The following is a 22,950-nucleotide window of genomic DNA, read 5'->3' on the forward strand; positions in this document are numbered from 1 at the left end:
CAAGCTTTGCGCACGTTTTTATAGGGGTATCATATTTGATTTGGTTTGTGACTATAATGTTTGCATACTAAGCATTTTAAGAGCAAGCAAATGGTTGGAAAATACTAATATGAGGAGGTGGACAACTAAGGAGGATAAAAGGTTCAGGGTATGATGCTTCCTCCCTCTGCCTCATCAGCAGACAAAACATCTCCAAATCTGACACTGATACATGGGAGGTCACCAAGACTCTACTCGGGTGCTTTTAGAAAAAACTACAACTTTGGCAACCAATGCCTGTTTACCTAAAGCATAGTTGGTTGCTGATTCCGTGCAGTTCAGCATGTAATGCACAAGCAGCAGCAAAATGGTAAGAAAACCAATCCATGAGAAACAAACTTAAAAGCTTCAGTGAACACTTTCAGGCACCTATTCAGAAGGCATCAGAAACTCAGCACACAGAGTTTTCCAAAAAGGCTGAAATTTCAGACAAATAATATACGGAAGCTTGGACTGGAACATAGGGACCATTGGCACTGAAACATTGACCCGTACGTACAGGATGAAAAACATCTTAATTAATTCATCTTTCAATCACACCCATTGAGTCAGTCCTTGCCCCCAACTAACCTTCCAGGCATTACAGCTTTTACGTCCTCCCCTTTAATACGTTTTTTATTAATTTCCAATCACACATCCATGGCCAAAAACAGACTGCAAATTAACTTCCCCAGCCTAAAGTGTTGATCTATACACAACCACTGTGTATGACTGGTATTTAAGCAAATTATATATTTATGGAATATTTTCATTTTCAGAAAGCAGAAGGGGATCAATTCAACATGCACCTCACAAATCAATCAGCGGTGACCGAATTCTTCCTGGTGGGATTTCCAAACACACAGCTGGTGGAGATGTTTTTTTTCTTTGTCTTCGGTACCATATACGTCTGGACTGTCACAGCAAACATCGTAATTATTCTTGTGGTGAGGCGGGACCGTCATCTCCACACACCTATGTACTTCTTCATCTGTAACCTATCACTGCTGGAGATCTGGTACACAACTGTATCAACCCCCAAACTAATGGACAATTTCCTAATGAGGAATAAACTAATCTCATTGTATGGATGTATATTACAGTTCTATGTCTTCTTCTCTCTTGGATCCACTCAGTGTCTTCTGCTGGCTGTAATGGCCTTTGACAGATATTTGGCTATATGTAACCCTTTGCGATACAATGCAGTTATGACTCGCAGAGCATACACTCGGGCTGCTTTTTGTTCATGGGGCACAGGGTTTGTGGCTATGCTGGTACCATGTGTTTTAGTGATGCGGCTATCCTTTTGTGGCTCAAATGTAATCAACCATTTTTTCTGTGATGCCGACCCTTTGCTGAAGCTTTCTTGCACAGACACCAGGCTGATTGAACTACTGGACTTCTTTCTAGCTCTAATTATTGTTTTGAGTTCATTCATGCTTACCGTGGTCTCATACATTTACATTATCAACACTGTGATGAGGATCCCTCGGTTCAGAGGCCGAGGCAAAGCCTTCTCCACCTGCAGCTCCCACCTCATCATTGTGGTCATGTTTTATACAACAGTGACTTTCATGTACATCAGACCACGAGCACAGTATTCAGAGATGAGCAAGGTGGTGTCTGTGTTTCATTCAGTGGTGACTCCTCTGCTCAATCCTTTCATTTATACTCTCAGAAACAAGGATGTGAAAAATGCCATCACAAAATTAATGAGGCAGAATACCTTGCAACAAGTCATACTTCAGAGGAGAAACAAAGATAATATAACAGTTGTATTGTAATGTTCATCATCATCAGAAGCTATAGGAAGTATAACACGCCTCCTTTGGATGTTTCAGATGGAAAATTATTTGAATCCATTAGGGAATATGGTAATCTGCAGAAATTCCTCAAATAGAAGGTGTAATTGACACAAGCTATACATTGGAGATTGCTAGGATTTGGTTTTTATAAATAGTAGGTTTTTTAATGGTAGGAAAATAGAAAGTGGCAATAATGCAAAGGTGATTTATTAAGATGACCGAGTTTGGTTGCAGTATTGATAGAAAAGTGAATTGTATGTCATCCTGAAAGTTAGCACCCAAATACAACAAAACTCCACTAATGTCCCGTTCCTGTTGTCATGCACATAATTTACCAGACGAACTTGCAGGCACAATCTAACATGCTCCATGCTACCGTCTGCATCCCTCCTCAGCCAGGTGCTGCCTTGTTGTATACTTTAGGTGTGGCTATCCCAGCTTCGGCTACGTACAAATAACACACACATAGTACTATATTATCCTCAATGGTGAGGTTTACTTCATAGAAATATCCCCAATGAACTAAATACATAGATTAAATGTAATACAGGCATCATACTTCAAATGTGCTTGGTGTATTTTTGCTCTTAGAAAAGTAAACAGAATGTTTTCTCTGTCTAAGAATCTCGACTTTTTTCTTTTTAGGTCTTGTGATAGTCAGCTTTAGGTGTGTGGCAAGACTGTTGTTCCCACTAAAGCACATACTCCATATCACATAATACAACTGTAGATGCATATAAACTCCTCACGGCACACAAAAAACCTATGCATACACATACATAGATACATATTGGATGGGGTATTGGATAAACCCTCTACAGTCATTGGCTGGTTGGGGTGAGCCCCCTTAAAGGATTGGCTGGATGACTCTTCATTCAAATTTAGATCAACCCTAAGCACATCTTGGATATCCACATTTCGGTCAGTGCTTACCATTGGGATGGCAGCTGAAACAGTACTTCCTCTAAGGCAAGATGTTCCCTCAGTAATGGCACTGGTTTCTCCCTTGTTGCTACGGGCACTTCGTGAAATGCTCCCACACTGCTTCTGTATGGTATTATTTGAACAATAAATATACATTAAAAAACACATCTCATAGACAGGAACCAAGGAAGCCGCAATCAGCGTGCTCTGTGGTAGCCGTATCATTCTGTGGCCTGCTCTTTCATCTATATATCTCATGCAGCCTTAAGGTCCTGCCTACCCATTATTACCATCTCAATTTTACCCACCCCTGCAGCCTCAGAGCCCCACTAGAGCATTGTGCATCCTGCTTCTGTCCAGAAAGTGGTTTAATTTTCCTAGTCTGAGTATGCATTCAATGAAAGTTAGATAAGTCCAGATCTCTGAAGAGCAGTAGCATTACTAGGTGAGTCGCTCTCTATCCTCTGACCCGTGGAGCTCTCTGTCATTGAAATGCATACTCCTGTTAGGAAATTTGATGAATTGCATGTGCAGTAGTGATAGATCAGCAGTGGGGCCCCTGGAGAGGCGGCTAATTACATTTTCCTGTTAGAGTCCCCAACCACTGCAGACAGTAGCATGACTGCTGCTGGTCTGCGGCACACATGTATTTTGTGCAAGACAGGGTTATTTGGGCAGCTGTGACCACAATATGCCCCTAGGAACAACAACATTTTAACTTCAAGAAGTGAAGTATACACTGCCCCTGTGCACATGGAAAAAAAGACAAAGGTGAGGACTGCTACATCCAAGGGTAGTAACAGCTCTAGAAAGCCCCTTACAAAGAGAAAATTTGAAGTGAGGCAGACTGTTCCAAGGAGATTGGAGCACCTAGTAGGCAGCACGCAACAAAAAAAGATAAAACAAACATTCTGTTAATTAGGCAACCATGACAATAGCACAAGATCCTCCTAGAAGGCCACACACAAGGAGAAATCTGACTTACTGTGAGATTGAGAATGAAGCGTCTCCGTGAACGCTTAGACAAACGCCATGGTCAAATTACCCAGCCCTGCTAAATTAATGAGTCTGTGGCTGACGGAAGACCCTGACACAGTGGCTAATCATTGGATAGAGGCTCGCCATCAGATCGCACAATTGAGATGCACGATTCTTGAGCTGATGAAACAGCGCGGAGACGTGGATCCCAATAAACAAAGATTACAAGCTGAATTCTTCTGGATCAAAAAATTAAATGCTCTCCATCCTATTGGGATGAATGATAGGATTGAATATACATGCTTTCTATAGTTTTACAATGAACATTGGTTGCAGGACTATTTTCACCTCGCTAAAAAGACATTCATGGGTGATCTATATTACTTCATTACATTGTGAATATGTGCTCCAACTTTCGGTTATTTTTAAGTTTTTGCTGTTTAGCATACTATACAGTTTTTATTTGTAATGGGGACTCCTTACATTTTATTCATTTATTTGATTTAGTGCTGCAACTTGAATCAGGATTGTGCTTAAGTATCTAGTTATGTCATTTGAACCTTTAAATATGGCCGCTGCGTTGTACGCCGGCACCCATAATGTGTTTGTTGAAGGCGAAACTCCCCGATCATGTGACCACTGCCACGTGTCAGGGTCTTCCGTCAGCCACAGACTCATTGATTTAGCAGGGCTGGGTAATTTGACCATGGCGTTTGTCTAAGCGTTCACGGAGACGCTTCATTCTCAATCTCACAGTAAGTCAGATTTCTCGAGTTTAGACCGTTGGGTTGACGATTTGGGTTTACGCATATATTGACATTTACTTGGCTGATACTAAGGGGCATGAGTGGCTCAATTTGGTGATTCAAGAAAGCGGATTAATTTAAGAAATGGTTCGTTCTATGTTAGATAACACAGGATGAGTAGAACGTTTTTCTTTTTCTTTAAACAAACCTCATGTTTTATCGATTGTTTTCATTGCAGAAGTTTTATGTTGTGTGTTAACGGCATATTTAAAGCTATGTAGATACAATATTAGCTATTAACTGGGTCCTGTATGATTTTCCCACAGACCCCTGACGAAGGGTCCTTTGGTTCTGTGACCCGAAATGCATTGGGTTTTGAAGAAGATTGAGAAATGAATTTAAGTTGAAACAATACATGTCAAAAGAAATCATGAACTCTTGAAAGATAAAATAAAAACTTTGAATTCATATAAGCTTTGATTATGATTTTGGAGGATTGGAAGATAAATTGAGAAGGAACTTATTGCACCATGTAATAGCGTGTGCGCACTTTGTGAGGACTTGTTTCTCACTCCATACATTGATTGATACTAGGCACGGAGTGACGACGTGCATCAAGTGCTGCGCAACAACAGAACGTCAAAACTTTTGAATCTCAGTTTGAGTTTGAGTGCACAGGGATAACACAGTTTTCATTAATTTTCCACAGTCAACCCCATCCCTGTTTGCACCACCGGAAATATGCAATTAGATGATATTGCTCTGATCACAAGTAACAAAGCAGAAACTTTGGGATATACAGTTGAAGCTGCTCAAGATATCTATGGGCTCATACAGGAAACCAGGCAATTCACCACTCAAAAAACAACCACCGCACAGCTTTTAAAGCAGTTGGAGTACATTAGTAAATAGAAATCAACCAAAGGTTGCATGCAACCACGTTAATTCACTACCATAAAAACCAACGGATTCCCAGAGGGTTAAGAATAGCCCTAAAACCAATGTTATGTAGAAACAGTAAGAAGTTTGTGGAAAAATGGTATAAAATCTTAAATAAATGCTCTCTAGATCTGATTTTGTTAATCGTTGAAGAATTGTCCAAAGTATTAATTGAACTGGAAGATGAGATCAAAATTTTGAAATCCCAAATCAATACAATTCCAGATTTGGACAAGACATTAGAGGACATCAATTCTAAACTAGACCGGTACGCAAAGGAGGTTAACGAACGCAAAATACGCAAGTACCGCCGCGACACTATCGACTATAAGTTAGAGGAAGTATATACGTGGGCTGAAATTTACAATCAGAAAAAATGGCAACCTTCAGCTCAACCTCAAAAAACCACCGTAACATCCTCCCAAGAGAGTGTGGTATCAGACTCCGACATAGCACAATCAAGAAGACCAGTACAACAAGCACAAAAAACACAGCCAGGCAGAACATCCAAACAAGTGTCTTTTTTAGAAATCAGCCCAGCAGCAAACGCTCCTCCACACACATCAGGAGGGGACAAAGAAACAGAAGAAGAGATCGCAAAACGCACAAGGAGTCAAATTGCGAAAACAACTTAATAATCAATATTTCTTCGACTGTCTTGACACCTGCACAAGAGAATCTTCTGAATAAAGGAATAACTTTTGTTCCCACTTATAGATCATCATTAGGTGAAACGGAAGTAGCTTTGTTCAAATTTTTTCGATCTTTGAAATTGAAGTTTTTCTTTAAAGATACACCGGCTATAGTCAGTGAAAACAGTTGGGAAAAAGATTCCAAGCAAAAAAGTACATTTTGTGCTCCCACATCACACAAAACGATTGATGCTTTTGAAAGGTCAGTGCTCGCGGATGTACAAAAAATGTCTTTCTCCAAACCGTACAAAACTAATCTATCAATCAAAGAGTGGAATACCTTGAAAATTTTAGTCTCAATAAGAATTTGACATTCCAAAAAGCGGATAAGGGAGGTGCCCTTATCGTCATGGATACTGAGTTTTACACCAACAGTGTAAATAATCATGTAACAGATGAGAACATTTATTTACCTTTGGATCATGATCCCACACTGGAATACCAAAGCATTTTGCAAAAAATAGTGGATCACGCTAGAGAAATGAATTGGATTAACGAAAAGACTAAAAAATGTTTTAAATTTTTTTTGAAGTAAAATACCCAAGAAGAACGCAACTATATATGTTGCCGAAGATTCACAAGGATCCTGTCAATCCTCCGTTTAGACCCATCGTCTCTGCCTGTGGCTCCATCTCAGAACCGATTGGAAGATTCGTAGACAAATTCTTACAGCCCATCGTTCAAAATAGTGTGACTTATATCAAGGATACCACAACCTTCTTGAAGATGTTAAATGGCATTCAATTGGATGAAGTTTCTACCTATTTACTATGCACGATAGACGTTGTATCCCTCTATACATCGATCCCGCATAATGAAGGAATCGAAGCACCGAGTGGAGTCTGTTACAAAGTGATCTGGATGAGTCTCAACAAGTGTTCATTCTTGAATTAATGCAATATGCTCTGTTTTACAGTTACTTTGAGTGGAATACAAATTTTAACAACCAATGTAATGGAACATCAATGGGTTTTGGGGGGGCTCCCTCATATGCAAACATCTTCATGCAAAAATTTGAACAAGATCATATCTTGAAAAATCCTATATGGACAGCTTGTTTGATTTTTTTCAAACGTTATATTGATGATGTATTACTTATATGGCAAGGCACAAGGAGTGACCTTGAAAGGAACATTGAATTGTTGAACACCTACAATGAAAGGATTAAATTCACCCACACAATCAATGAGTCGTCCATCACTTTTCTTGATGTCAGAATCACATTTGCCAATCAAAGATTGAGTACGAAGGTACACATAAAACCCACTGATCGCAACTCTTGTTTATTATTGCAAAGCTTCCACCCAGAGTCACTAAAAAAGCATCATCCAACATCACAATTTATCAGATTGAAACGTATCACCACTCAAGCATGCGAGTTGTATACATCACTAGAGACACAGACTCAAAAATATCGGGCAAGAGGATACCCTGAAACCATTTTGAAGGAATCTTTAGAAAGAGTCAAAAACAAATCCAGAGATTAGTTACTTGAACCTAACATTCCGAGCTCTGAGAAAAAAACTGTATGTGTATTGAAATTCTCCACAGAAGCCACACGGATTAAACGCATTCTGAATCACCATTGGTCACTTATTGCTACAGAACCAGATTTGAAAGAACTATTTAGCGACAGAATCACGTTCGCATTTCAAAGGTCTCGCAATCTTAAAGAAATATTAAACAGCACAAGTGAACAAAAAAGAACTTACAAAGGCATGGCCAAATGCCAAAACTGCGTTCATTGCAGCAACGTGATTGTGGGAAACCAATTTACTCATCCTACTAAAGGTTATCAAATCGAATTGCAACACTCTTCAACATGTGACACTAAGAACATCATATATGCAATTAAATGCCCGTGTGGGAAAGTTTATGTGGGCCAAACGGAAAGAAAATTAAAGGTGCATATTACAGAGCATAAAAGTAATATTAGACTTGCAAACAACAAATCCACAGTGGCTGATCATTGGATAGAGGCTCGCCATCAGATCGCACAATTGAGATGCACGATTCTTGAGGTGATGAAACAGCGCGGAGACGTGGATCCCAATAAACAAAGATTACAAGCTGAAATCTTCTGGATCAAAAATAAAATGCTCTCCATCCTATTGGGATGAATGATAGGATTGAATATACATGCTTTCTATAGTTTTACAATGAACATTGGTTGCAGGACTATTTTCACCTCGCTAAAAAGACATTCATGGTTGATCTATATTACTTCATTACATTGTGAATATGTGCTCCAACTTTCGGTTATTTTTAAGTTTTTGCTGTTTAACATACTATACAATTTTTATTTGTAATGGGGACTCCTTACATTTTATTCATTTATTTGATTTAGTGCTGCAACTTGAATCAGGATCGTGCTTAAGTATCTAGTTATGTCATTTGCACCTTTAAATATGGCCGCTGCGTTGTACGCCGGCACCCATAATGTGTTTGCTGAAGGCGAAATTCCCCGATCATGTGACCACGGCCACGTGTCAGGGTCTTCCGTCAGCCACAGACTCATTGATTTAGCAGGGCTGGGTAATTTGACCATGGCGTTTGTCTAAGCGTTCACGGAGACGCTTCATTCTCAATCTCACAGTAAGTCAGATTTCTCGAGTTTAGACCGTTGGGTTGACGATTTGGGTTTACGCATATATTGACATTTACTTGGCTGATACTAAGGGGCATGAGTGGCTCAATTTGGTGATTCAAGAAAGCGGATTAATTTAAGAAATGTTTTGTTCTATGTTAGATAACACAGGATGAGTAGAACGTTTTTCTTTTTCTTTAAATGAACCTCATGTTTTATCAATTGTTTTCATTGCAGATGTTTTATGTTGTGCGTTAACGGCATATTTAAAGCTATGTAGATACAATATTAGCTATTAACTGGGTCCTGTATGATTTTCCCACAGACCCCTGACGAAGGGTCCTTTGGTTCATTGACCCGAAATGCATTGGGTTTTGAAGAAGATTGAGGAATGAATTTACGTTGAAACAATACATGTCAAAAGAAATCATGAACTCTTGAAAGATAAAATAAAAACTTTGAATTCATATAAGCTTTGATTATGATTTTGGAGGATTGGAAGATAAATTGAGAAGGAACTTATTGCTCCATGTAATAGCGTGTGCGCACTTTGTGAGGACTTGTTTCTCACTCCATACATTGATTGATACTAGGCACGGAGTGACGACGTGCATCAAGTGCTGCGCAACAACAGAACGTCAAAACTTTTGAATCTCAGTTTGAGTTTGAGTGCACAGGGATAACACAGTTTTCATCAAATGCAAATATGTAATATTGCAAAGCCACTTTTTTCTTCTTTCTCACATACGAGAGCCCATTTCATTTTGTGAGTTCAGCATTCCTGCTATACAAACAAATCTATTTAGTTTGATTGAATGGACTACATGTATGCTAATGCTCCATGTGTAATAAGAATCTAGGAGGGGCTGAACCAGTAGATTGGAAGGGGTTAGTTGCCTCGTTCCAATGGTGGCTCGAAGGCTACTTTCAGGAAGGGTCTGTCTTTGTAGCCCTGAAAGCAACTCACTCAGCCCTCCCAGACTCATGGCACACTGCACCTCAGTCAAAGCAAGAGTCCCTCCATCCCCTTTGCTCGAGGGTTCCTATCACAACCACTTAAGAGCAACCCTATTATTAAAGCAGTGGCGCACAAGCACCACTAACATACCTTCAGCTCTGAGGGGAACACCACCTCCCACCGTACACTACCTAGGGTTGCAGGGTAGATTATTTTGCAGCCTTCTACATTATGGAGATGTGTTGGTCATTTAAGGTGGTGCAATTGGATTATACATGGTGGTTGTTAGTAGAGATTTGGGCTATGCTTGGGCACTAGGGTCAGTGCGTGGGTGGTGAATTTGAAGATGTTATAGTGCATAATATGACTGCGTAAGCCTAATGCACCTGGATTTTTGACCGATATGACCCGCTATATATCATGGAATCACGGGGTATTACATCTGGCTTTGAGTAGTGCCAGTTGAGGATGTGGGTTGAGCCAAAAGGGTAAGTGGGTGGAGCCAGTGGAAGAAGTGGGTGGAGTTGGGTAAGTGGGTGTGGCCTCCTAAAGAAATGGGAGCACCTGCACTTAAAATTTTACAAATTAAGCACGAATCATCACCCATGGCATGAATCATCCCTCAGGCTCGGAGGTCGAACCTCAACTGATACTTGCTATTCAAACTTTTACAAGCGTCCGCTCCATGCGCACGTCTAAAATAAACATAACAATTGTACATCAGAATAGCGCACAAGACATGCACGAGAAGCATGTTCAATACATCATTACATTACATCAACTTCCCCCCTTTGAAACAAAAACAATAATAACAATGCAATAATAAAATACTAAACCAAAAGCAAACAACATAAACAATATAGGTGTACTACACTGATCACTTCTGGGCACAGTTTTCATCTCACTCAACCATGACGGGAATAAACACATGTGTACTTCCCTTCCCCTTAACAGAGCAAATGGAGTAACCCCCATGGTTCAGTGTGGCAACGTATTATAATTCCACACCTTCTGTCCAATGAACTTCCTTACATCCAATCCTGAAGCAATGGTAGTCTGTATACTCTCTTTCATTACTTTGTGACCATGGTACACTAGACCGTTTGAAGTGGGTAAGTATATTACAACTTTGAAGTGTTTTCTGTACTGTGTGCTCATGAAATTACACATTCATTCTGACACGAAATGTGTGACGTTATCCATGAATATGACTTTGGGCACACCCTCAGCTTAAAATATTTTTGAACTCATCGGTTCTATCCATATCTGGTGTTTTCACAAACCTATATTACATACATTTTGAGAAATATTCAACAGCCAGGATTAAGTACCTCATATCTGAGGGCTATACTGTATAGGGACCTGAAAATTTCAAACCCACCTTTTCCCATGCTGTGCTTGGAAATTGAGTTTGATGCCATGGAGTCTTTTTTGTCCTCCAATGTTTTTCTGACAGTAAACATCCAGGACATTTATTGACCAACATATTAACCTATCAATAGCTGACAAAAGTTCACAGGATTTATTGAGGGTTGTCCTTACACTTGAGGTGGATTTGATGGAAGCAAAACCTGTGAAAGGGCCACTATGTGATGTGCATATTGGGTCAATCAAACTCAATATGATGGCAGATTTAGGGGCACCCATTACAATTGTTTCAGATACAATCTATCATCAAACCCCGGCCAATTCTAGACCTTTAATTGCTCCTGATGTGTCTCTTAAGGCATACGTTGATCAGGATATTAGCATGATTAGTTCCTTTTATGGATGACTAGCTTACCCGCAGCGCATTGCTGTGATCTCCGAAGAAAGGAAATTCAAGGAAACTCGTTATGATAACATTCAATTTACATTGTGTCATTTTTATTGAAACTTATTCATTTTAATATGGAAAACATTTCAAAGTGTCATTTTAATTCTTTTTATTTATTAGAGTGCTTGTGGATACACGATTTTTTGTTTTTCCGTCTGGTGCGTACATCAGTATTCGAAAGATTATGAGGGCCCTGGGGGGGCCGATATTTAAAAATATTTTATGCCAGAAACCTTTGCGGGAGGGTACTCAACAACTTCCCAAAGTTTCATGGCGATCGGATCATTGGTGTTTTAATTCTATTTATTTATTCGAGTGCTTGTGGATACACGATTTGTTGTTTTTCCGTCTGGTGCTTACATAAGTATTCGACCAGAAATCTTCGCGGGAGTGTACTCAACAACTTCCCAAAGTTTCATGGCGATCGGATGAATGGTGTAGTAATGCATAAAGGCCAAACAGACAGACAGACATACATTCGTTTTTATATATGTAGATTTAGGGTGTTTGGGCAGGCAGACATGAATCAAGATATATGCGGCTGAAAAAGGGAAACATACTATGGACCCCTGTCCGCTGAAAATTCTGAAGGCTTTGTAAGGAGGTGGTCCTGCCTCCTCTTCTAGAGGTGATGAACCTGGCAATTACCGAGGGGATTTTTCCCATCTCTTGGAAATTGGCGGTCATCAAACCTCTTTTGAAGAAAGCCTCCCTGACCCGGGAGTCCTGAAAAACTTCCGACCAATTTCCTTGCTACCCGCTCCTGCTAAAATACTGGAAACCCATCTCAACCATCATCTTTCCACCTTTCTGGATGACTCGCACTTGCTGGATGTCTCGCAACATGGTTTTCGAAAAGCTCATAGCACTGAATCTGCCCTTACTGTGGTGACAAATAACATCCGCCTGAAGGTCGACAAGGGTCTACTCGATCTCACGGCAGCCTTCGACATATCTTGAAAAATCCTATATGGACAGCTTGTTTGATTTTTTTCAAACGTTATATTGATGATGTATTACTTATATGGCAAGGCACAAGGAGTGACCTTGAAAGGAACATTGAATTGTTGAACACCTACAATGAAAGGATTAAATTCACCCACACAATCAATGAGTCGTCCATCACTTTTCTTGATGTCAGAATCACATTTGCCAATCAAAGATTGAGTACGAAGGTACACATAAAACCCACTGATCGCAACTCTTGTTTATTATTGCAAAGCTTCCACCCAGAGTCACTAAAAAAGCATCATCCAACATCACAATTTATCAGATTGAAACGTATCACCACTCAAGCATGCGAGTTGTATACATCACTAGAGACACAGACTCAAAAATATCGGGCAAGAGGATACCCTGAAACCATTTTGAAGGAATCTTTAGAAAGAGTCAAAAACAAATCCAGAGATTAGTTACTTGAACCTAACATTCCGAGCTCTGAGAAAAAAACTGTATGTGTATTGAAATTCTCCACAGAAGCCACACGGATTAAACGCATTCTGAATCACCATTGGTCACTTATTGCTACAGAACCAGATTTGAAAGAACTATTTAGCGACAGAATCACGTTCGCATTTCAAAGGTCTCGCAATCTTAAAGAAATATTAAACAGCACAAGTGAACAAAAAAGAACTTACAAAGGCATGGCCAAATGCCAAAACTGCGTTCATTGCAGCAACGTGATTGTGGGAAACCAATTTACTCATCCTACTAAAGGTTATCAAATCGAATTGCAACACTCTTCAACATGTGACACTAAGAACATCATATATGCAATTAAATGCCCGTGTGGGAAAGTTTATGTGGGCCAAACGGAAAGAAAATTAAAGGTGCATATTACAGAGCATAAAAGTAATATTAGACTTGCAAACAACAAATCCACAGTGGCTGATCATTGGATAGAGGCTCGCCATCAGATCGCACAATTGAGATGCACGATTCTTGAGGTGATGAAACAGCGCGGAGACGTGGATCCCAATAAACAAAGATTACAAGCTGAAATCTTCTGGATCAAAAATAAAATGCTCTCCATCCTATTGGGATGAATGATAGGATTGAATATACATGCTTTCTATAGTTTTACAATGAACATTGGTTGCAGGACTATTTTCACCTCGCTAAAAAGACATTCATGGTTGATCTATATTACTTCATTACATTGTGAATATGTGCTCCAACTTTCGGTTATTTTTAAGTTTTTGCTGTTTAACATACTATACAATTTTTATTTGTAATGGGGACTCCTTACATTTTATTCATTTATTTGATTTAGTGCTGCAACTTGAATCAGGATCGTGCTTAAGTATCTAGTTATGTCATTTGCACCTTTAAATATGGCCGCTGCGTTGTACGCCGGCACCCATAATGTGTTTGCTGAAGGCGAAATTCCCCGATCATGTGACCACGGCCACGTGTCAGGGTCTTCCGTCAGCCACAGACTCATTGATTTAGCAGGGCTGGGTAATTTGACCATGGCGTTTGTCTAAGCGTTCACGGAGACGCTTCATTCTCAATCTCACAGTAAGTCAGATTTCTCGAGTTTAGACCGTTGGGTTGACGATTTGGGTTTACGCATATATTGACATTTACTTGGCTGATACTAAGGGGCATGAGTGGCTCAATTTGGTGATTCAAGAAAGCGGATTAATTTAAGAAATGTTTTGTTCTATGTTAGATAACACAGGATGAGTAGAACGTTTTTCTTTTTCTTTAAATGAACCTCATGTTTTATCAATTGTTTTCATTGCAGATGTTTTATGTTGTGCGTTAACGGCATATTTAAAGCTATGTAGATACAATATTAGCTATTAACTGGGTCCTGTATGATTTTCCCACAGACCCCTGACGAAGGGTCCTTTGGTTCATTGACCCGAAATGCATTGGGTTTTGAAGAAGATTGAGGAATGAATTTACGTTGAAACAATACATGTCAAAAGAAATCATGAACTCTTGAAAGATAAAATAAAAACTTTGAATTCATATAAGCTTTGATTATGATTTTGGAGGATTGGAAGATAAATTGAGAAGGAACTTATTGCTCCATGTAATAGCGTGTGCGCACTTTGTGAGGACTTGTTTCTCACTCCATACATTGATTGATACTAGGCACGGAGTGACGACGTGCATCAAGTGCTGCGCAACAACAGAACGTCAAAACGTTTGAATCTCAGTTTGAGTTTGAGTGCACAGGGATAACACAGTTTTCATCAAATGCAAATATGTAATATTGCAAAGCCACTTTTTTCTTCTTTCTCACATACGAGAGCCCATTTCATTTTGTGAGTTCAGCATTCCTGCTATACAAACAAATCTATTTAGTTTGATTGAATGGACTACATGTATGCTAATGCTCCATGTGTAATAAGAATCTAGGAGGGGCTGAACCAGTAGATTGGAAGGGGTTAGTTGCCTCGTTCCAATGGTGGCTCGAAGGCTACTTTCAGGAAGGGTCTGTCTTTGTAGCCCTGAAAGCAACTCACTCAGCCCTCCCAGACTCATGGCACACTGCACCTCAGTCAAAGCAAGAGTCCCTCCATCCCCTTTGCTCGAGGGTTCCTATCACAACCACTTAAGAGCAACCCTATTATTAAAGCAGTGGCGCACAAGCACCACTAACATACCTTCAGCTCTGAGGGGAACACCACCTCCCACCGTACACTACCTAGGGTTGCAGGGTAGATTATTTTGCAGCCTTCTACATTATGGAGATGTGTTGGTCATTTAAGGTGGTGCAATTGGATTATACATGGTGGTTGTTAGTAGAGATTTGGGCTATGCTTGGGCACTAGGGTCAGTGCGTGGGTGGTGAATTTGAAGATGTTATAGTGCATAATATGACTGCGTAAGCCTAATGCACCTGGATTTTTGACCGATATGACCCGCTATATATCATGGAATCACGGGGTATTACATCTGGCTTTGAGTAGTGCCAGTTGAGGATGTGGGTTGAGCCAAAAGGGTAAGTGGGTGGAGCCAGTGGAAGAAGTGGGTGGAGTTGGGTAAGTGGGTGTGGCCTCCTAAAGAAATGGGAGCACCTGCACTTAAAATTTTACAAATTAAGCACGAATCATCACCCATGGCATGAATCATCCCTCAGGCTCGGAGGTCGAACCTCAACTGATACTTGCTATTCAAACTTTTACAAGCGTCCGCTCCATGCGCACGTCTAAAATAAACATAACAATTGTACATCAGAATAGCGCACAAGACATGCACGAGAAGCATGTTCAATACATCATTACATTACATCAACTTCCCCCCTTTGAAACAAAAACAATAATAACAATGCAATAATAAAATACTAAACCAAAAGCAAACAACATAAACAATATAGGTGTACTACACTGATCACTTCTGGGCACAGTTTTCATCTCACTCAACCATGACGGGAATAAACACATGTGTACTTCCCTTCCCCTTAACAGAGCAAATGGAGTAACCCCCATGGTTCAGTGTGGCAACGTATTATAATTCCACACCTTCTGTCCAATGAACTTCCTTACATCCAATCCTGAAGCAATGGTAGTCTGTATACTCTCTTTCATTACTTTGTGACCATGGTACACTAGACCGTTTGAAGTGGGTAAGTATATTACAACTTTGAAGTGTTTTCTGTACTGTGTGCTCATGAAATTACACATTCATTCTGACACGAAATGTGTGACGTTATCCATGAATATGACTTTGGGCACACCCTCAGCTTAAAATATTTTTGAACTCATCGGTTCTATCCATATCTGGTGTTTTCACAAACCTATATTACATACATTTTGAGAAATATTCAACAGCCAGGATTAAGTACCTCATATCTGAGGGCTATACTGTATAGGGACCTGAAAATTTCAAACCCACCTTTTCCCATGCTGTGCTTGGAAATTGAGTTTGATGCCATGGAGTCTTTTTTGTCCTCCAATGTTTTTCTGACAGTAAACATCCAGGACATTTATTGACCAACATATTAACCTATCAATAGCTGACAAAAGTTCACAGGATTTATTGAGGGTTGTCCTTACACTTGAGGTGGATTTGATGGAAGCAAAACCTGTGAAAGGGCCACTATGTGATGTGCATATTGGGTCAATCAAACTCAATATGATGGCAGATTTAGGGGCACCCATTACAATTGTTTCAGATACAATCTATCATCAAACCCCGGCCAATTCTAGACCTTTAATTGCTCCTGATGTGTCTCTTAAGGCATACGTTGATCAGGATATTAGCATGATTAGTTCCTTTTATGGATGACTAGCTTACCCGCAGCGCATTGCTGTGATCTCCGAAGAAAGGAAATTCAAGGAAACTCGTTATGATAACATTCAATTTACATTGTGTCATTTTTATTGAAACTTATTCATTTTAATATGGAAAACATTTCAAAGTGTCATTTTAATTCTTTTTATTTATTAGAGTGCTTGTGGATACACGATTTTTTGTTTTTCCGTCTGGTGCGTACATCAGTATTCGAAAGATTATGAGGGCCCTGGGGGGGCCGATATTTAAAAATATTTTATGCCAGAAACCTTTGCGGGAGGGTACTCAACAACTTCCCAAAGTTTCATGGCGATCGGATCATTGGTGTTTTAATTCTATTTATTTATTCGAGTGCTTGTGGATACACGATTTGTTGTTTTTCCGTCTGGTGCTTACATAAGTATTCGACCAGAAATCTTCGCGGGAGTGTACTCAACAACTTCCCAAAGTTTCATGGCGATCGGATGAATGGTGTAGTAATGCATAAAGGCCAAACAGACAGACAGACATACATTCGTTTTTATATATGTAGATTTAGGGTGTTTGGGCAGGCAGACATGAATCAAGATATATGCGGCTGAAAAAGGGAAACATACTATGGACCCCTGTCCGCTGAAAATTCTGAAGGCTTTGTAAGGAGGTGGTCCTGCCTCCTCTTCTAGAGGTGATGAACCTGGCAATTACCGAGGGGATTTTTCCCATCTCTTGGAAATTGGCGGTCATCAAACCTCTTTTGAAGAAAGCCTCCCTGACCCGGGAGTCCTGAAAAACTTCCGACCAATTTCCTTGCTACCCGCTCCTGCTAAAATACTGGAAACCCATCTCAACCATCATCTTTCCACCTTTCTGGATGACTCGCACTTGCTGGATGTCTCGCAACATGGTTTTCGAAAAGCTCATAGCACTGAATCTGCCCTTACTGTGGTGACAAATAACATCCGCCTGAAGGTCGACAAGGGTCTACTCGATCTCACGGCAGCCTTCGACATATCTTGAAAAATCCTATATGGACAGCTTGTTTGATTTTTTTCAAACGTTATATTGATGATGTATTACTTATATGGCAAGGCACAAGGAGTGACCTTGAAAGGAACATTGAATTGTTGAACACCTACAATGAAAGGATTAAATTCACCCACACAATCAATGAGTCGTCCATCACTTTTCTTGATGTCAGAATCACATTTGCCAATCAAAGATTGAGTACGAAGGTACACATAAAACCCACTGATCGCAACTCTTGTTTATTATTGCAAAGCTTCCACCCAGAGTCACTAAAAAAGCATCATCCAACATCACAATTTATCAGATTGAAACGTATCACCACTCAAGCATGCGAGTTGTATACATCACTAGAGACACAGACTCAAAAATATCGGGCAAGAGGATACCCTGAAACCATTTTGAAGGAATCTTTAGAAAGAGTCAAAAACAAATCCAGAGATTAGTTACTTGAACCTAACATTCCGAGCTCTGAGAAAAAAACTGTATGTGTATTGAAATTCTCCACAGAAGCCACACGGATTAAACGCATTCTGAATCACCATTGGTCACTTATTGCTACAGAACCAGATTTGAAAGAACTATTTAGCGACAGAATCACGTTCGCATTTCAAAGGTCTCGCAATCTTAAAGAAATATTAAACAGCACAAGTGAACAAAAAAGAACTTACAAAGGCATGGCCAAATGCCAAAACTGCGTTCATTGCAGCAACGTGATTGTGGGAAACCAATTTACTCATCCTACTAAAGGTTATCAAATCGAATTGCAACACTCTTCAACATGTGACACTAAGAACATCATATATGCAATTAAATGCCCGTGTGGGAAAGTTTATGTGGGCCAAACGGAAAGAAAATTAAAGGTGCATATTACAGAGCATAAAAGTAATATTAGACTTGCAAACAACAAATCCACAGTGGCTGATCATTGGATAGAGGCTCGCCATCAGATCGCACAATTGAGATGCACGATTCTTGAGGTGATGAAACAGCGCGGAGACGTGGATCCCAATAAACAAAGATTACAAGCTGAAATCTTCTGGATCAAAAATAAAATGCTCTCCATCCTATTGGGATGAATGATAGGATTGAATATACATGCTTTCTATAGTTTTACAATGAACATTGGTTGCAGGACTATTTTCACCTCGCTAAAAAGACATTCATGGTTGATCTATATTACTTCATTACATTGTGAATATGTGCTCCAACTTTCGGTTATTTTTAAGTTTTTGCTGTTTAACATACTATACAATTTTTATTTGTAATGGGGACTCCTTACATTTTATTCATTTATTTGATTTAGTGCTGCAACTTGAATCAGGATCGTGCTTAAGTATCTAGTTATGTCATTTGCACCTTTAAATATGGCCGCTGCGTTGTACGCCGGCACCCATAATGTGTTTGCTGAAGGCGAAATTCCCCGATCATGTGACCACGGCCACGTGTCAGGGTCTTCCGTCAGCCACAGACTCATTGATTTAGCAGGGCTGGGTAATTTGACCATGGCGTTTGTCTAAGCGTTCACGGAGACGCTTCATTCTCAATCTCACAGTAAGTCAGATTTCTCGAGTTTAGACCGTTGGGTTGACGATTTGGGTTTACGCATATATTGACATTTACTTGGCTGATACTAAGGGGCATGAGTGGCTCAATTTGGTGATTCAAGAAAGCGGATTAATTTAAGAAATGTTTTGTTCTATGTTAGATAACACAGGATGAGTAGAACGTTTTTCTTTTTCTTTAAATGAACCTCATGTTTTATCAATTGTTTTCATTGCAGATGTTTTATGTTGTGCGTTAACGGCATATTTAAAGCTATGTAGATACAATATTAGCTATTAACTGGGTCCTGTATGATTTTCCCACAGACCCCTGACGAAGGGTCCTTTGGTTCATTGACCCGAAATGCATTGGGTTTTGAAGAAGATTGAGGAATGAATTTACGTTGAAACAATACATGTCAAAAGAAATCATGAACTCTTGAAAGATAAAATAAAAACTTTGAATTCATATAAGCTTTGATTATGATTTTGGAGGATTGGAAGATAAATTGAGAAGGAACTTATTGCTCCATGTAATAGCGTGTGCGCACTTTGTGAGGACTTGTTTCTCACTCCATACATTGATTGATACTAGGCACGGAGTGACGACGTGCATCAAGTGCTGCGCAACAACAGAACGTCAAAACTTTTGAATCTCAGTTTGAGTTTGAGTGCACAGGGATAACACAGTTTTCATCAAATGCAAATATGTAATATTGCAAAGCCACTTTTTTCTTCTTTCTCACATACGAGAGCCCATTTCATTTTGTGAGTTCAGCATTCCTGCTATACAAACAAATCTATTTAGTTTGATTGAATGGACTACATGTATGCTAATGCTCCATGTGTAATAAGAATCTAGGAGGGGCTGAACCAGTAGATTGGAAGGGGTTAGTTGCCTCGTTCCAATGGTGGCTCGAAGGCTACTTTCAGGAAGGGTCTGTCTTTGTAGCCCTGAAAGCAACTCACTCAGCCCTCCCAGACTCATGGCACACTGCACCTCAGTCAAAGCAAGAGTCCCTCCATCCCCTTTGCTCGAGGGTTCCTATCACAACCACTTAAGAGCAACCCTATTATTAAAGCAGTGGCGCACAAGCACCACTAACATACCTTCAGCTCTGAGGGGAACACCACCTCCCACCGTACACTACCTAGGGTTGCAGGGTAGATTATTTTGCAGCCTTCTACATTATGGAGATGTGTTGGTCATTTAAGGTGGTGCAATTGGATTATACATGGTGGTTGTTAGTAGAGATTTGGGCTATGCTTGGGCACTAGGGTCAGTGCGTGGGTGGTGAATTTGAAGATGTTATAGTGCATAATATGACTGCGTAAGCCTAATGCACCTGGATTTTTGACCGATATGACCCGCTATATATCATGGAATCACGGGGTATTACATCTGGCTTTGAGTAGTGCCAGTTGAGGATGTGGGTTGAGCCAAAAGGGTAAGTGGGTGGAGCCAGTGGAAGAAGTGGGTGGAGTTGGGTAAGTGGGTGTGGCCTCCTAAAGAAATGGGAGCACCTGCACTTAAAATTTTACAAATTAAGCACGAATCATCACCCATGGCATGAATCATCCCTCAGGCTCGGAGGTCGAACCTCAACTGATACTTGCTATTCAAACTTTTACAAGCGTCCGCTCCATGCGCACGTCTAAAATAAACATAACAATTGTACATCAGAATAGCGCACAAGACATGCACGAGAAGCATGTTCAATACATCATTACATTACATCAACTTCCCCCCTTTGAAACAAAAACAATAATAACAATGCAATAATAAAATACTAAACCAAAAGCAAACAACATAAACAATATAGGTGTACTACACTGATCACTTCTGGGCACAGTTTTCATCTCACTCAACCATGACGGGAATAAACACATGTGTACTTCCCTTCCCCTTAACAGAGCAAATGGAGTAACCCCCATGGTTCAGTGTGGCAACGTATTATAATTCCACACCTTCTGTCCAATGAACTTCCTTACATCCAATCCTGAAGCAATGGTAGTCTGTATACTCTCTTTCATTACTTTGTGACCATGGTACACTAGACCGTTTGAAGTGGGTAAGTATATTACAACTTTGAAGTGTTTTCTGTACTGTGTGCTCATGAAATTACACATTCATTCTGACACGAAATGTGTGACGTTATCCATGAATATGACTTTGGGCACACCCTCAGCTTAAAATATTTTTGAACTCATCGGTTCTATCCATATCTGGTGTTTTCACAAACCTATATTACATACATTTTGAGAAATATTCAACAGCCAGGATTAAGTACCTCATATCTGAGGGCTATACTGTATAGGGACCTGAAAATTTCAAACCCACCTTTTCCCATGCTGTGCTTGGAAATTGAGTTTGATGCCATGGAGTCTTTTTTGTCCTCCAATGTTTTTCTGACAGTAAACATCCAGGACATTTATTGACCAACATATTAACCTATCAATAGCTGACCACCAATAATGCTGCTTTATCTTCATACCAGTCTTTGTGGAACCAAGATGCCTGTGGTGTGCTTTACTTATGGGACAAACCAGCCACCTTGCAGCACTATGTCATTTTCCACAGATAACTCCTCTGCTATCTGTGCAAACATTTTAAAATTCCCACTTCAGCACCTTGATTCTGGCCATTTATGAGTAATATAAATGACCACCTTAATCAGAGTCTGATCCTTCCTGCAAGACTCCCTCCAATCCTTTACAGTTATTACTGACTCATACTCTGCCACCACATCCACCATGGCTACAAACTCCACATACGAATCATCCCCATCACCATCTTCCATAAGCGTTCTGCACAAATAATCAGTACAGAAATTCTTTCTCCCTGGTATGTGTATGATCTCAAAATTGTATTCTTGCAGCTTAGACACTAATCTTGTGAGTCTGGCAGAAATGTTATTTCTGCTAATCTTACTTACAAACCTGCATCACTAAATGTACTTTTTTAACTTTTGCACTGCCCATACACATGCAAGTGCTTCCCGTTTGATTGTATTGTACTGACATTCAAACTGCTTGAGTGACCTTGATGCAAACTCAAAGCTCTGCTCACGACCACCCACCCTCTGACGGAGCTCAGCACCCAGACTGTGTATGTAAGCATCAACAGTTATGTGACGTGCAATTCTCATGGAATGCATGCAGAGCTTGAGCTGTTATGAGGAACTCCTTCACTTTTCCAAACACCTTTTCTAAATCTTCCGACGAAATAAACACCTGGCCCTTCCTGAGTAATGTATGTGATGTTTCAACTGTTTAAGCAAAATTAGGCACAAACCTGGAATTTTGACTCTGCCAACCCAAGAAACAAGTGGGGAGTATCCCTATTCATGGGTGCTTTAGCATCGCTAATTGCTCTAACAACAGAAAACTTGGGTTTTATGCCAGCATCCGACACAGTGTCCAATAAGTATTCCAACGCCTTCACAGCAAACTCGGCTTTTTCTACCCTGACTGTCATATCTTGAGTCTTTAAAATAGATAACACTTCCCTCAATATTACATTATGCTCATCCAATATCTCTGCATATATCAGGATATCATTCAGATATGCTTATAGCCCCCCCCTGGTGCCCTGAAACAATGTGCCCATATGTTTCTGGAATACACTGGCCACTGAAGTCAGACCAAAGGAGAGTCTCAGAAATGTATAGGCACCAAAGGGGTCACAAAC

General features: G+C 40.0%; 1 protein-coding gene across 1 annotated transcript; it reads left to right on the forward strand.

Annotated features, from left to right (window-relative positions):
* Nucleotides 1–821: 821 nt before the first annotated feature.
* On the forward strand, nt 822–1,802 carry LOC144752712 (olfactory receptor 6F1-like). Its single transcript, XM_078640571.1, has one exon. The coding sequence runs from the start codon at nt 822–824 to the stop codon at nt 1,800–1,802; it is 981 nt and encodes a 326-aa protein (XP_078496697.1).
* The last annotated feature ends 21,148 nt before the right edge of the window (nt 1,803–22,950 follow it).

The sequence above is a fragment of the Lissotriton helveticus genome, chromosome 5_1 (assembly GCF_964261635.1).
Source record: "Lissotriton helveticus chromosome 5_1, aLisHel1.1, whole genome shotgun sequence".
In the NCBI taxonomy this organism is placed as follows: domain Eukaryota; kingdom Metazoa; phylum Chordata; class Amphibia; order Caudata; family Salamandridae; genus Lissotriton; species Lissotriton helveticus.